The sequence below is a fragment of the Perognathus longimembris genome, chromosome 21, assembly GCF_023159225.1.
Source record: "Perognathus longimembris pacificus isolate PPM17 chromosome 21, ASM2315922v1, whole genome shotgun sequence".
Lineage (NCBI taxonomy): Eukaryota > Metazoa > Chordata > Mammalia > Rodentia > Heteromyidae > Perognathus > Perognathus longimembris.
Window position 1 is genome coordinate 33,999,296 of NC_063181.1, and position 15,356 is coordinate 34,014,651.

At 58.5% G+C, this 15,356-nt stretch overlaps 1 protein-coding gene across 1 annotated transcript; it reads right to left on the reverse strand.

Annotated features, from left to right (window-relative positions):
• Positions 1 to 9,332: 9,332 nt before the first annotated feature.
• On the reverse strand, positions 9,333 to 12,617 carry Znf703 (zinc finger protein 703). The gene is made up of 2 exons (XM_048330780.1): positions 12,172 to 12,617; positions 9,333 to 11,261 (listed from the first exon to the last, which is right to left on the reverse strand). The coding sequence occupies exons 1-2, from the start codon at positions 12,421 to 12,423 to the stop codon at positions 9,729 to 9,731; spliced, it is 1,785 nt and encodes a 594-aa protein (XP_048186737.1). The 5' UTR covers positions 12,424 to 12,617; the 3' UTR covers positions 9,333 to 9,728.
• Positions 12,618 to 15,356: the final 2,739 nt, after the last annotated feature.

The window sequence follows — 15,356 nt, forward strand, 5'->3', positions numbered from 1 at the left end:
GCGAGGCCTGCCTCTACCCTCCCTGCGTCCGCTGGTGGGCCTGATTAACCAGGCGGCACCGGGATGCGTTCTGATGGGGTAAGAGTGACCCCCAACCATGCTTATTCAGTCAAACACTAATCTAGGTGCTTTATAGAAATAAAGAAGTTTTACAGATGGGACCAGTGGACCTCAAGGTGATCGGAAGGGAGATGAAGCCAGGCTCCAAAGGCTCATGGCTGTAACCTTAGTTACTCAGGAGGGTGAGCTCTGAGGATTGTGGTTTGAAGCCAGCTTGGGCAGAAAAGTCTATAAGACTCTTATCTCCAATGAACCCGCAGAAAGCTGGAAGTAGAGATGTGGCTCAAGTGGTCTAGTGCAGGCCTTGAGCAAGAAAACTAATAGATAGCGGCTAGGCCCTGAGTTCAAGTCCCAGTACTGGCACAAGAAAAGAAAGACAGATGAGAGAAAGAAAGAAAAAAAGAAAGAAAAGAAAGAGAAAGAAAGAAAGAAAGAAGAAAGAGAGAACAATAGACAGAAAGAAAGATGGACCATCTGGGGTTAGGCCTGGCTTCGTCTGTTCAGGTGAATCCTGTAAGGGGAGTTTCAGCCTGTTGTGATCTTCCCTTCTTGCCTTCCCTGCAGACTTTCAATCTGATCAGCTACTCACCGGCGGAGTATAAGTCACTGAATTGTACAACGTGTCTGGTTACTCAAGACAGAGGGAGACCCTCATCAATCCATAGTGGACATGCAGTAAGTGAGGAAAAAGACCTTTGTTATGTGAAGCCTCAGAGACTAGGGGTTAGTTTGTTACCACCACAGAACCTAGTCCACACTGACTACCACACAGCATTAATAACACCCAGCACATTTTATCTTTAGTATCAAATGCATCTATTTTCTGCTCAACTGTAAGGTCCTCAGGACAAAGCCAGCTCCTCAATATCCTTGAGTTCCCAGAACAAATTATAGAGCAGTGATCCTCTGGTATCTGAGCTGGACTGGCTTCAGGCCCCTCCCCTTGGGTACCAAACTCCATAGATGTTCAAGTCCTTTATATAAATTACACAAAATAGGGTCGTGTTTGCACATAACTTTCCTTATACAGTATCATCCCAAGATGCGGTGTATAGGCTAGGTAAAGAGCTGTTTCCTGGTGTTGCATAAGAAATGATGACAAGGAGAACACATCTGTAGGCACTCCACATTCATGCAATTCTTTGAAAAGAATTTCCTTTTTCATGGACGTGGACCGTAAGGACCTGGAAGGCTGATGGAGCTTCAAATGAAGTGCACAGATTCAACTCCCTGCACAGAGCGGTGTCTTCATTCAAATTCTAGGTGGCCTTGGACAGTTTCCACAGTCAGACACAACCAAAAGCTGTGGTTTTGGAGATACTGCGGTTTGAACTCAGGGAATTGTACTTGCTAGGTAGGTGTTCTCTACCACTTGAGTGGTGCTCTCAGACATGTTCTTGCTTTATTTCCAGTTAGTTTTTGGGTAGGGTCTTGTATTGTTTGGATAGGGTTTTTGCCTGGGGCTAGCCTCAGACCAAGATTCTTATCTTCCAAGGAGCTGGAATTACAGATGCAAACCACCATGTCTGGCTTATTGGTTGAATTGGCAAGTCTTAGTTCTTACCTGGTCTGGTCTCAAACCACCATCCTTCTGATCTCTGCTTCCCAAATAGCTGGGATTACAGGCATGTACCTACACCCTTGAGATAATTGTTTTTTTGCTGTTGGTTGTGGGGCTTGAACTCAGGGCCTACACACTGTCCCTGAGCTCTTTTACTCAAGGCTGGTGATCTCAGCTGAGATCTGAGAATTGCGGTTTGAAGCCAGCCCAGGCAGAAAAGTCCCTGCGAGACTCTTATCTCCAATTAACCACACAAAAACTGGAGATAAAACATTTTGATGGGTAGGTCCCCTTCTAATGCCTCTGTACCCTCCAGATTTATCTAAATACAAGGTGTGAAAGCACTTGCCTAACTGCTAAGTTTGTGGGTAGTGCTGGAGTTTGGACTCAAGCCACTTTCTAGGCAGATACTTGACAGCTAAGGCACGTCTCCAGCCATGTTTTGCGTTAGAAGTACACAGAATTCCTGAGTCCTTAGCCCCTCTTTTTAAAAATTCTTCTTAGGTAGAGCATTGGTATGTTGCATAGGCTGGACTCAAATTCCTGAACACATTCTTCAGTCTCAGCCTCCTAAAGACCTGGGATGACAGGTGCATACCACCGTGACTGGCTTTACGTAGTTGTATGAAGAGGTTCCAATCCCCTGAGTCAGGTTATGAGTACAATGCATTCCACAGCTCTTTAAGTGGGAGATCTTGGACATCTACCTGACTTCTTCAGATTTCAGTTTCAGTGTGAAAGGGAACTGTAGGTCTGCTAGGAGAATTAATCAACTAGGGCTGGATGTGGCTCAGTGGTTCGATGCTTGCCTAGCATGTCCCTGGGTTTGATCTCCAGCACCTTAAAATGAAATGATGGAATTAGATGTCTAGTGAAGGGTATTCTATTTAAGTCACTGTGAAACACAGGGCAGTGTGGAAGGCACTGTGAAACTTCTTGAGGCCCCAAAGGGTGGGCCTGTCCTGTCCTTCTGTGTGCTTGGGGTAGCCCATATTTGAAGTTGTTAAAAGTCACAAGGAAAAGCTCGGCCTTACCCTAGCCTCTGTGGCCTGAGCACAATCCATGTATAACTCATACCATCCACAGGTGCACCTTCATCCATACGCGTGCCCAGGAGGCAAACAGAGATCCGGGGTGTGTGTGCAAGGGTGTCCTCCAGTGCCTGCTTCCATTCTCAAATCTGGCTCTCACTTACACTCCAGAGAGTTACTTTATGCTGAAAAGCACAACAGAGATGCCCGCTGCCCAGCGGAGCAGAGGTCTCCCGTGCGGCCTGGTGTTTACCCGCCTCTCATGTCTCCCCCAGCCGTCCCGTCCTCCCCCAGCAACTGACTGCAGACGGCAAGGAACTGGGGTGTTTGTAGACTTTGGTGTAACCTCACAGGAATCTCAACAGTATTGAAAACAGCCAGGCACTGGTGGCCCTAGCTACTCAAGAGGCTGAGGTCTGAGGATGGAGGCTCGAAGCCAGCTTGGGCAGGAAAGCCCAATTAAGCACCAAAAAAAAAAAAAAAAAAAAAAAAAAAAAAAAAAAAAGGAAGTGAAGTTGTGATTTAAGTGGTAGAGTGCTAGTCTTAAGCAAAAAGGCTCAGGGACAGCTCCCTGATTGGTACACATGAAAAGTATTTTAAATAATTTCCATCTTGCTGAGGCCAGCCATACAATCTCTGAAATACTTAAATCAGCCTAAACTTAGCATTTCCTCAAACTCAACAAAACACAACAAGAACGTAAGAAAGCCAGGCGACAGTGGTTCATACCTGTAATGTAATCTTAGCGACTCAGAAGGCTGGGATTGAAGGCTCAAGATTCAAAGCCAGCAGGGCAGATAAGCCCACGATATTCCCATTTCCAATTAACCACCAAAAAGCCAGAAGTAAAGGTGTTGCTCAAGCATTAGAGTGCTAGCCTTGAACAAAAAAAAAAAAGCTAAGGGACAATACCAAGGCCCTGAATTCAAATCCTTTGAATTCAAATTCAAATCCTTTGAATTCAAATTCAAATTCAAGTACTGGCACAAAATAAAAAATGTGGGAGGAAGAAGAGAGAGAAGGGGAGGAGGAGGAGGAAATTGAAGAGGAAGAAGAAGCAGAGGAAGAAGAGGAAGAGAAGGAGGAGGGGGAGGAGAAGGAGAAGAAGAGGAAGAGGAGGAAGGAGAGGAAGGAAAAGCAGCAGCAGCTGTTGTCCACCATCATGGTAGTCAATGGGTTTGGTAAAGTGAATTTTCTGGGTAAAAATTCCCTATTACATCATTTCTCTTGCTGGGTTCCCGAGGTACTGTTGGCTCCCTATCACTTGAACCATGCCTCCACTCCTACCTTTTGCTAGCTAGCTGGAGATCAAGTCTCTTGGACCTTCTTCTTGGCTTCAAATAAACATTACAGGCTCACACTCGTGATCGTAGCAATGATTTTCTTTCATAGTGTTTTTTTTTCACGCCCTCTTCCTTCTTCTTACCAGTGAGGAGAGATCATGGCCTTCTATTACTGGATAACCCAAATGTGCTGTTCGAAAAGCAGATTTATTTATTCATTTATTTAGTGCTGTGACCAGAACCCAGGGCTTTGTGCACGTGACATGAATGCTTTACTGCTGAGACCTCCGGTTCCCCACTGGAGCGAACCTTCAGAACTGAATTTCCTGAGGGCCAGCGACAGGGACCCTAACAACTCCAATTACCTGCTGTTTCATTCTTGAAATATTTCAAAACTTCACAGAAGCTGGGCAAGGGAGACTATGCCCGGAATCCAGCTACTCTTGTGGCTGAGGCAGGAAGATCACTTGAACTCAGAAGTTATAGGCTAGCCTGGGTAATATAGCAAGAATTAAAAAAAGATTATATATATTTTTATTTACATACACACACGCGCGCGCGCGCGCACACACACACAATATTCTAGTTAGAAAGGACCAAATGACCGTGGGGCCTAAAAATCATTTCGGAACTAGGTAAACAGGACTCAGAAAGACAAAGATGAATGAAATTTGAGAATCAAACAAGTCTAGTTTCTGTGATTCCCATTTCAACATTCTTTCTATTATCTGTGTCCTGACTAGATACTGTGACCCTTCCAGGTGACATGGATCTGCGGGCACCCTGGGAAAGCGTGGGAAGATCCAGCCCCTTTCCACCACAGAATTGAAGGTTCCACCCATCCTCCAGCCTTCAAAGGAGGTGGGGGCTCCCTCCCAGCACCCCCTCCTTGGGCTCCTGCCCATACAGCACCCCATTTCAAGCCCGGCTGAGGTTCTGCAGAAGTGCAGCACTGGCCTTGCTGGGGTGCTCCCTCCCAAGGCCGCTGCCCAGGGAGCGGCTGGATTTCCTTCCCTAGCGCCTGGCAGCCTGCCTGGAGCCGGGCATGGAGCACTCTTCCTGTAGCCTTCTTTACTTGGATGATGGACCACCTGGGAATCTAAGGCCCCCCCACATGACAACTCTTTCATGCAAACATGAAATGCTCAAGTGGAAAGAGGCACACGCCACTTTTGGGGACACCTCCCCGTCACTTCGGAACTTCTGAAAGTTGGAACTCACTGTTGGTGGGGACCCGAGCCCCCTCTTGCTGCACCCCATCGGAGTTGCTGGGCTTCTGGGCTCCTCCCTGCCGGCGCTCCTCGGCGCCCCTTCCTTTGCTGGGGGCCTTTTCTGTGCGTTGACCTAGGGGCTAATGGCTGGTCCGGTGGACTAGGGGAGCGAGGGGAAATGGGGACATGTTGAGGTTACCGTGGGGTGAGCTGCTTGGTCTCCACTGACCTTGAAAGTGAGCGAGTACAAGGCAGTTCCCTTCCCTCCCTGGGTTGCTGGCTTTAATGTCTCCTTTGTTGGTCTGGGCCCCTGGAGAGGAGACTCGAGGCTGCTCCCTCCCTCCCTCTGTCCTCCCGGACAAAATGGTACATGCTTTTCCTGTTTAAACAGGGCGCAGTTGTGAAGTGCCCTGACTTCGCACACAGCAAGGCCCGGCAACGGCTGCAATAAATCAATAGGAAAATAGAAGCTGCCAGTTAGACTAAACAAGTGCATTTGCAAAGACGGCTAGCCCTCATTAATCACTCTGACAGTCCTAAAAACACATTTCCCCTTTAATGACTGTATTTGGATAATCAGTGCTTTTTCCTCCTCAGTCAGACTTTGAGTAACAGACAGCTGGTGTTATTATAGCCATTGGGGAGGGAATGCTGGGATTAGGGTCGACCAAGAGCCATCCACTGGAGGTCTCCACAAACGCAAGCCGGCCTGCCTGCAAAGCTGTTGTTAGGCAATAATGAGGGGAGCTTTGTACTGCCATTGATGGTTCCTGGGCAGCCATGTGCAAGTCCCCCACAAACCTGCATTATGTGAACACACACACACACACACACACACACACACATACACACACACGCCCTCTCGTTGGAGAAAGCAAGAGTTTCTCTGGCAGTGAGGTAAGAAGATGGGTAGATATGACTTTGGCTTTCAGGATAAAGTTTGAAACCTAGCACATTCCTCTTTATAAATGATGTAACACATTAATGCACAGCACATTATGAAAATGGTAATTCAAACCCATAGTGCTCCAAATTAAACCATACATTATCGGATGCACTCAACCATCTATTTTGCAAAAAGACAGGATGAGTGAAATGAAATCAAACAGAAAAGTAGAGTGCAGCTTCCCCAGTGGAATAAGTAATAAAGTGCAGGATTATTGGAAGACAAATCTCACTGTAACCCAGACATGCTTTGGGAGGGGGCTGTAAGAACAGTGTGCCAGGGAGCATGGAGGCATTGTGGCTAGAGGAGGTGGCAAAGAGCTTGCGCCACACTTTCTCTGGGGACTGAAGATTGCCCAGGACAGAGGCGTGTGGGTAGGTGGGTTAAAAAGACCCATGTATCGAGTTCCAGCCTGGCGGCATCTACCCTGCAGCCCTGGGAACACCGGCTCCATTTCTGGGGTGGGAGGGGGGCATTTAAGAGGAGTGCTGCAGGAAGAGGAGGAGAAGTAGAAGGCAGAGGTGATTCTCATCACCAAGAGTGGCTAGATGAACTAATTATGTAAATAAGCAGTTGTTGGGGGAAGTACCCTCCCTATTAAAATGGCAAACTTGGTTTAAAGGGAATTAAGCTATTGAAAGTAACAAACTGCCCACCAAGGAATGAAAACAGCCACTCTCCCAGGAAGCTTCCCAGTTTAGGGGTGGGAGGAGCTGTTGTTTTGGATCATAACAAGGAGGGCACCCCAGATTCGTTACCAGCCCTTTGGTGTCACCATGGTAGTCAGGGGTAGCTCAAGGGGGCCCAGCCCAGCTTTCCCGTTCCCAAGGATGGTTTACATGTTTGGAGGAGTGTTCCACGCTGCCTTCTCACCCCCAAGGGGCAGGCGCCTAGACTAAGGCCTCTCCTCTGGACTCTGCAGCCTGGGGACCTGCCCCCCTCCCCGGTCTTTCTAGTGAGGGAAAGTTCAAAGTCTCCCTGCAGAGGGAGCAGTTTCCGCCCCGTCTTAACACCTCGGAAAAGAAACACAAAGATCTGCAGAAAAGAGGGAGAACGTGAATAGGAGAAAGACAGGACAGAAGGAGTAAACAGCCAACAAAACAACAGGGTCAGCGATTAAAAGAAATAAGGTATCTACATTTTCAGGGGCTCTAGACGAGCCGGCTAATTTGGACCCCAAAGAGCCAGAGGCCCCAGCCCCACCTCTCCTGGGGCCCTGGGGGTGGCCCGGAGGGGCCACGCGGCTGGCCGCCGTTCTCCTGATGGAGAGGTGTGGTCTGGCGTGTTCTCTGGAGACCCGGTGGCGTCCCCAGGCGAGGCGCCCTGCGATTCTGCCGTCGAGCGGCGAGGCGGAGGAAGCGGCCCGCGTGCGCCCTGCTGCAGGCGGGCCCGGGCCCGGGCACCGGCGGCCAGCGTGCCAAGTCAGCCCCGCGCCGCGCGCTCAGGACGCCCGCGGAGAGCAGCGGGGGCGCCCGGGCGGCGCGGTGGGTCCCCGGCGGGGGCGACCCGCTGTCGTCCTCGGGGTGGGGGGTGCAGGGCCGCGAGTGGGTGCCGGGGCTTTGGCGCCAGTCCGCGCACGATCGAGCACCCGCGGCGACCAATATCCCCAACAAACAGCGCCCGGGAGGGCCCGGAGCGCGGAGGCCAGGACCGACCCGCGGCTCCGCGAACCACGGCCAGGTGGAGCGATCGCGCCACGCCTTCTCGCCGAGGCCCGGCCCTCTCCTCCGCAGGTGCCGCGGCCCGCGGCCGGGAGGGCGCCGGAGCCCCTCGGACGCAGCAAGCAGAAGTCCTCCACGGTCCGGGGACCGCAGGCGCCCGCCCCTCCGAGCTGGGCCCGGCCCGGCCCGGGGCGGCTCCGCTCCGCCCGCCGCTCGCCTTCCCGACACCAGGTGGCGCCAGAGACACGCGGCCGCGGCCGCCCTCCCGGCGGGCTGCCGACGGGGCCTTTCCGCTTCAGCTCCGGGCCGGGTCGGGGCCCGGTCCCGCCTCGGCCCGTGCACCTCCATTGGGGCCCAGAGGAAGATCCACCGCCACGCACGCGCTCCACCGTGGCCCCGGGGAACGCCAGCGTCTCGGAGAGCTCAGCCACCGGGCGGGGAGAGGAAATGAAGTTATGTCGTCGGCAATGGCCCGGCTCGGGAGTCTCCCCTCCTTGGCTCGAGGAAAGGCGTTACACGGTCCCGGAACGGCGCTCCGGAGGCAGCCCCCGGGCATTTTAAACAAAAGTGAAAGCAGGCGGTCATTAGGTGTCTGCGAGTGGGACGGAGACTGCGGCGAGAGAGAAACACCACGGTGTGAATATAGCCAAGTATTCCATTTATTAACAAAATAAGTCTTACCAAGGGAGAGCTCTATCCACCCCCAAGAGGCCTGCAGCCCGGCGCTGCGGCGCGGGCCCGGGAGCGGGGGAGGTGTGAGGGAGAAGACCCCGGCCCATCTTCAATCCCAGCCACTGAAGGCGCCCCTCCCCCCCCCAGCCAGGGCCACCTCGGGGCACTGCTGGGCCAGGCCCGGCAGGGGCGCGGCCACCGGTCCCCACCGGTCCCCGAGGGAGCTAACCGGGCCCCGCAGTCAGGCTGTCGGGGATCCGGCCAGCCCCGCCCCTGTCGCCGGTGGGAGGGGGGCCACAGCCCCAATTAAGGGAGAGGGGGAAAAAAACGACTATGAAGCACTTTGCAAAGAGAGTGAAATTTCGCGCCAGCGGGGCCTTCCCGGGAGGTGAACGGGGGAGATTGGCCCCCCCAGGCCAGGGTGGGCCGAGGTCAGGAGGACGCTGGCTGGGCCCCAGGCCGCTGGGCCGCCCCAGGGGGAAGCGAGGCTGCAGGGGGGCGCGAGGCCAAGATCAAGGGGGGCCCCGGGAGGTCTGCTGGGGAAGACCACAGAGCAGAATTCCCCTGATAAAAGCTCAAAACCTCCACCAAAGTCACTCTTCGTCCCCCTTCCCCAATGGTTATAAAAATCGGGTTACTTGTATATTAAAAAAAAAACAACAACAACACACCCAAACCAACAGAATCTCACATGAAAGGAAAAATAAAAAGGAATGGAGGCAAGGAGAAAGGAGGGGGGCAGGGGGGGATGTAGTTTTAACAGTTAAGACTCATGCAGGAAAATCCCCAGGACAGGAAAACTAAACGTATAGAACTTCAAAACCCCAACTCTCCCTCCTCTCCCTCCAACTAAACCAACCAAAAACAAAAACAACCAAAAAAATAAAACGCCAACAAACCCCCCAAAACCCAAGAACCAAACACAAACAACAGCAACAGCAACAAAAAAGCCCCAAAGGAACACAAATTTAAAACTGATACCTAAGAAAAGCAAAAGGGACGGCGGTGGGGGCGGTCAGGTAGTCGTCGATGCGGTTAATATTATTATTTGGGAGAGACGTGGACGTGTTTTTTTTTTTTTTTGGATACCATTGACTCCCGTGGGCTGCGGGTTCGCCGACACCCACCCCCAGCTTGTGAGCAAACACGACGGTAAATAAATACACAGTCTGGCGGGGAGGGGGGGGGTCGGGCGGGCGGGCTGGGCTCCCGGCGGGGGCTGGCGGAGGTGGCGGCGGCCGCGGGGCGGGGGCGGGGGGGGGGGGGGGGGAGGCCGGCGGGGCGGGGCGGGGCCCCCCGGTGGTTACTGGTATCCGAGCGCCGAGGCCGAGGCGAGTCTCTGTCCGTACAGCGCGTACGGTGAGTAGTAGGGTCCGGCTGCTGCGGGGAGGGACGGCACGGCCAGGCCCCCGGCCGTGGACAGGTGGCTCTTGCCGTAGGGGTGGTACCGGCTCAGCCCCAAAGTGTGTGGACTCCGCAGCGACAGCGCGCCGGGGCTGCCGGGGGCGGCGGGCGGGAGGTGCAGGTGGCAGGAGGCGGCGGCGGCGGCCGCGGCGGCGGCGGCGCTGCCCAGGCCCGAGGCCCCGGGGTAGGCGGCCAGCAGTTTCTCGGCGCCCGGCAGGGCCGTGTGAGTCCGCAGGTGGCTGAGCAGCTCCTCCGAGGTGGCGAAGCGCTTGTCGCACGGCCCGCTGGCCGCCACCCAGTTGCAGCTGTGCGGCAGCGGTTCGTTCTGCAGCATGAAGCCGTAGGTGTAGAGCGGGTGGCCCGGGAGCGCGGCCTGCGCGGCGCTCGACGAGAGCGCGGCGGGCTGCAGCGGGTGCCCGGGGTACACCAGCGGGTACCCCCCGGCCTTCAGGCTGGGCCCGGCGGGGTCGTGGGCGCTGCAGGTGGAGCAGCTGGAGCCGCCCAGGTGCGAGGCGCTGTGGTAGCCGCCCAGGCAGTAGGGGTCGCGGCATAATCCCTGCAGGAAGGAGGGCGGCGAGGCCCCGGTGAGCGGGCTGGAGCTGGGAGGCTTGCCCGGCGGCAGCCCCAGGCCCCCCGACAGCTGGCCTCCCACCAGCCCAGACTTGCTAGGATCCAAGCCAGGCACGAACTGCGACGGGTAGCCGGCGTAGGCGCCCACGATGGAGCCGTGGTAGCCGATGCTGGAGGGCGGCAGAGGGAACACGGAGTGGCCGGGCTTGTAGGGCGACACGGGGGCCACGTGGCCGGCCCCCACCAGGGCCGAGGGCGGCTCCGACTTGCGTCCGGAGCCCCCGGGCTCGGCGCCGCCGCCGTGGGCGCCGGGCTCCCCGCCGCCGCCGCGGCTCCCGGCCGCCGGCTCCGGGCTGGGCTTGGGCTCCGGGTCTTTCTTGTCCAGCTCCCCGCCGCCGCCGCCGTTCTTGCAGTCCAAGTGGTGCGGGGAAGCGCCGCGGGAACCGCCGGGCGAGGACGAGGACGACGAGGCGGAGGCGGGCGCTCCATGCGGGGGGAAGGGAGGGCAGGAGGCGCTGGGCACCCGGAAGCCCGCCTTGTCTCCCGGGGACGCGGAGGACGACGAGGAGGTGGAGGACACCGAGGAGGAGCCGCTGTCTTTGCGGGAGTCGCCGCCCCCGGCGGCGCCCTTGGAGTAGGGCTTGAAGCTGGACTTGTCCTCGGCCGGGACGTCCCCCAGCTGCTTGAGCGCCGCCGACGCCGAGGCCGCGCCCGGGGCCGGGCGCCCGGGGTCCTTGTCCGCCCCCAGCCCGTTGGCTGCCGCGGCCACCGAGTTGAGCTTGGACGAGGGCGGCGGGTCGGGCTTGCCGATCTGCGAGCAGGTCTGGGCTAGCAGCGCCAAGGGGCTCTTCTTGGCGTCCAGCTGTGGGAGACAGCGGCCGGGAGGGGGAGAGGGGGGTGAGGCTGGGCGACCCGGCGAGGGGCGCGGGGCGGAGGGGGGGGGCGCCCTGGGCCTAGCGGCCGGGCGGGGCGGCGGGGCTGGGCGGGGCGGCGCCGGGGTGCGGGCGGGTCCCCGAGGGCCCGGATCGCCAGGGCCACGGCGGGCCGGGGGGTGGGGGGGGAAAGGTGACTTCTGGAGTGGGAGCCGTGACTCGCTTTTTTTCCTCTCTCCTAATCTCTCTTGCCCCCTGGCTCAGGGGACCAAACACCCCCCCCCCAAGAAAAACACCCCAAAACTTAGGGCTTTAGTTTTGGGGAACTTGGCTGGGGCCGGGCCGGGGCGCTGGCGCCGCGGGCGGGGGCGGGAGAGGCGCGTTCCAGAGGCCGAGCAGCAGTTGGCGCTCGCCGGGGCCCCTCCCGCCCGGGGAGGCACCGGAGCCGGGGGGGGGGAAGAAAGGCCGGGGTCGGGAGGGCCGAGGCGGAGGTTAAGGGGGAAAGAGGCCGAGTGGGACCCCCACCCCCATCCCCGCCTTCCAGGGGAGCAAGCCGGCCTGGGGGTGGGGGGCAGGGGACGTCCCGGGCGGATCACCCCTAGGTGGGAAAAGTAAAGGGCCCGGTGCGGACTTCTGAAAACAGATCCATCCCGGGGGAAGACCGAGCAAACACGTCGCTCCGCAGGGCGAGCGGGGAGGGAGCGCCTTCCACGGGGGAGCGCGGGGAGGACCCGGGGAAGGGGAGGGGGGTCTGGTCTGTTTCCCCCCGTCCTTCCTCACTCAGTCCTCCGGTGTGGCTAGGCTTGGGTGTCGCACCGTGCCCAGGGGAGGAAGGAAGGGAGGACCCGGCCCGGCCCCGGGTGGGTGCCGCGGGGCGGGCAGCGGGCCCGGGAGACTGACCTCGATCGGGCTGACGGGCGTGGAGGACAGCGGCTGCAGGTACTCCGGGTGCAGGAGGTGGCCGGTGTGAGCGCTCAGCATCTTCAGGACCCGGATCGGGAGCCGGTTCGCCTGGCGCAGAGGGTCCGCCGGGGGCAAGAGGGACACGGCCGCCGGCCCCGCCGGCCTCTTGCCGCCGCCGCCGCTGCCGCTGCCGCTGCTGCCGTTGCTCTCGGGTGTCCTTGGGTTAGATCCAGCGGGCGAATCGCTCATTTGGAGGAGGCAGCGCCGCTGGGGGGGCGGGGAGGGAGGGCGAGCGCCGGGAGGCGAGCTCCGGGGCGGGTAGGCTCGCTCCGCAGCGTCGGTGGCCGCGCGGCAGTCGCTGCGCCTCCGCGCCGCCTCCCCTCCTCCACCGCCGCCGCCGCCGCCGCCGCCGCCGCCACCGCCGCCGCCGCCGCCGCGCCGCCCCGGCCAGCCACACAAAAACCTGCGCCGTCCCCGAGCCGCGCGTCAAATAGCGGCCGGCGGCGGCCACACTTCAAAGGCATCGCCGCGCCCACCCAATCGCCGCTCTCGCCGGGGCCCGGGGGCGGGGACAGGGGCGGGCGGAGGCCGGCGCCGCCGGTGGGCGGGGCGAGCCTTAAAGGGCCCGCGCCGGGCCTCGGGCCTCGGCGCCCCGGACTCCTCCGTGCGCTCCCCGCCCCCCCAGCCCCGCCCCGCTCCGCGGCGCCGGTCCCGGCCGCGGGGCCCACCGGAGCCGGGCTCGGCGGGGTCCTGCGCCCTCCCGCTGTCCTCCCGCCGCTGGGGGCTGGCGCTAGCGGGGTGTCCGGAGCGGGGCGTGGCGGGGGGCGTGCGGCTCCCGCGAGGGTCGCGCGGGCTCCCAGCCCCTCCCGGGGTCGAGCCCGGCTCCGGCTCCGGCTCCGGCTCCGGCTCCGGCTCAGCCCGGCGGCGCGGCTTTCCCCGGACTGGCCTTTCCCGGGACTCCCCGAAGGCACCCGCTGCTTTCGGGGCGCGGCGGGGTGGCTCCAGCCACTTGGGGCCGGTCGGGTCGGGTCGGGTCGGGTCGGAGGCGGGCAGGTTGAAGGGCCGGGCGTTGGGGCGCGAGCGGCGGCGGCGGGGGCGGGGGGCCGGGCGGGGACGCGCCCCGACCGACAGGCCCGGAGTTGGGGTGCGATTCTGGCTTCTCGTCGCGTCCGGTGGAGAGGCCTGAGGCTCCCTCCCTGGGCCGTGGCTAGCTGCTGTTTGGGGGGGGGGGGACGCCGAGGCGTGTGTGGGGAACGCGGGCGCCCCACGAGAGGAGGGAGGGGATCCGCAGAGCTGGGTCCCCTCACCCCCGCGCGCGGCGGGGGCAGAGCCACGGCCACCCCCCCCCCCCCGGGAAGTTTCTGAATACAAACTTTTAAATGAGAAAGCAACCAAAAACGCCCTCTCGGACTGCTTTGTTCCGTCCGGGTGACAGTGACGCGTGCCCGGCCACCCTCGTCCCCTGGGCAGCCGTCGGCCGTGGTCCCGGTCCCGACCTCCCGGTCCGCAGCGGGTCGGCTGCCGGTCGGAAGGGCGCTGGCTCGGGGGTGGGGTGGGGGGGGGCGCACGTCGCCGTCTCAAGTCCCAGTCCATCTCCCCACAAGGCAAGCCTGTCACTCAAGGCTCGTGGCTCCCCGACTTCTTCCCGAGTGCATGCTGACCGAGAGACAGGAAGACTTCAGAGGTTCTGGAAACCAAAGGAAACAACTCCCAGGACAACTACCCAGGAGCTTTCTCCTGCGCTTCAGAGAAGACAGCAGGCCTGGTTCCCAGGCTGTCAGTCACGGCCCTGGATGTTCTCCCTGGAGCCATACAGTATATGGACTATTTACAAACCACCCAGGCTTTTCCTCCTTCCACTTTCGTCCTGGAAAAATGATTAAACTGAATGGTAAAGGATACCCTGACTGGGAGGTGTCAGCCAGCAAGAGGGGCTTAGGAGTGGAAAGAAAGGGAGGGCCATCACATCTAACTGGGGCGGGCCCCCTCCCCTGGCCCCTCTCCCCTGCATTCTGACCTCCCTTGTCTTTCAAAGTCCACTGCAGGCACTGCTCCAACCTACAGGGCCATTTGGCCTTTGGGGGTGGGGGGACTGCTGGGGGGGGGGCAAAGGAGCGGTGTGGTGACAGAGAAGAAAGCCAGAGTGCAGAAGAACTGACTGGAAAGAGGGAAGACTTAGGAGACAGTAAAAGATGAAAGAGTCCTTGATTATTGTAACCAGCCCAGCTGCGAGAGTGTGCCAAGAAACCCTTCTAGGACTCAAGCAGATGTGTGTTAGAAATGATTAATGGGAAGTAAGTTGGGAGGAAGAGGGGAGGGAGAGAGGAGACATTTAGGAATGCAGAAGGGAAGGGGGAGGTAGGAGTCAGCAGAAAGGAGGACAATGGACATTTCTCCTCTATTTGGAGAGCAACCAAAGGAGAAAAGGTAGTGAATGAATGAAAGGTTGATAAGAGAGGGTGGCCAGGCTGGGTGTATATTTAGAGGGTGGGTGCTTAGGTAATAAACGACTGACCTTTTAACAAACCTGTTTCCTGCAGCTCACAGCCCTCGGCACTGACAGGTAGGGGCTGAGGAGCACCCTGCACTGGTGTGGGTGGGGCCTGACTCTGGCCCTGTTAGTGGGGAGAACACACTCTGGGAAATACAGGAGACTAGGACACCCCTGGGACGCAGCAAGGGCAGTGGGTTTCGTTAGCTGGATCCATCCGCTGACGCCTTTAGAGAGAAAATGAAAAACCATACTTAGCCAGGCCAGAGGCCTAATTAAAACACTCCAGATGATTGTTACAATCAGCATTTGACATTCACTTAGCTGAAATGCTAACCTATACAGAGCCCTAAATGGGGCCCTAGTGGCCTGAAAGGAAGTACAGTTTTCAAAGGAATGGCTTGTCACCTGGCAGAGAATGACTCAGTATTCAATTGGGCCATGTGGACTGAGGGCCAGCTGTGGGCAGAACATTGTATGTGTGGGTGAAAAGGCCAAGTAGGCTGTTGCTGCATTGGGCATATGGCACAAGCCTTTCTCTTGTAACAAAACAAAAAACCAACCCTAAAAACACCACTCCCCCCACCCCCCCCACCCCCAAGCCAGATTAAGGGACCTTGCTATGTGCTTTGGTTGTCCTGGGAATGGGTAGCCACAGGAGTGAGCACGGCTTAGAATGCTTCCACGATGT

What these genes read in the sequence shown, in the direction of transcription:
- Znf703 (XM_048330780.1), bottom strand. Translation starts at nt 12,423, where the DNA reads ATGAGCGATTCGCCCGCTGGATCTAACCCAAGGACACCCGAGAGCAAC. An exon ending in CGCCCGTCAGCCCGATCGAG is followed by an intron (nt 11,262 to 12,171) that starts GTCAGTCTCCCG and finishes TGTCTCCCACAG; the next exon opens with CTGGACGCCAAGAAGAGCCC.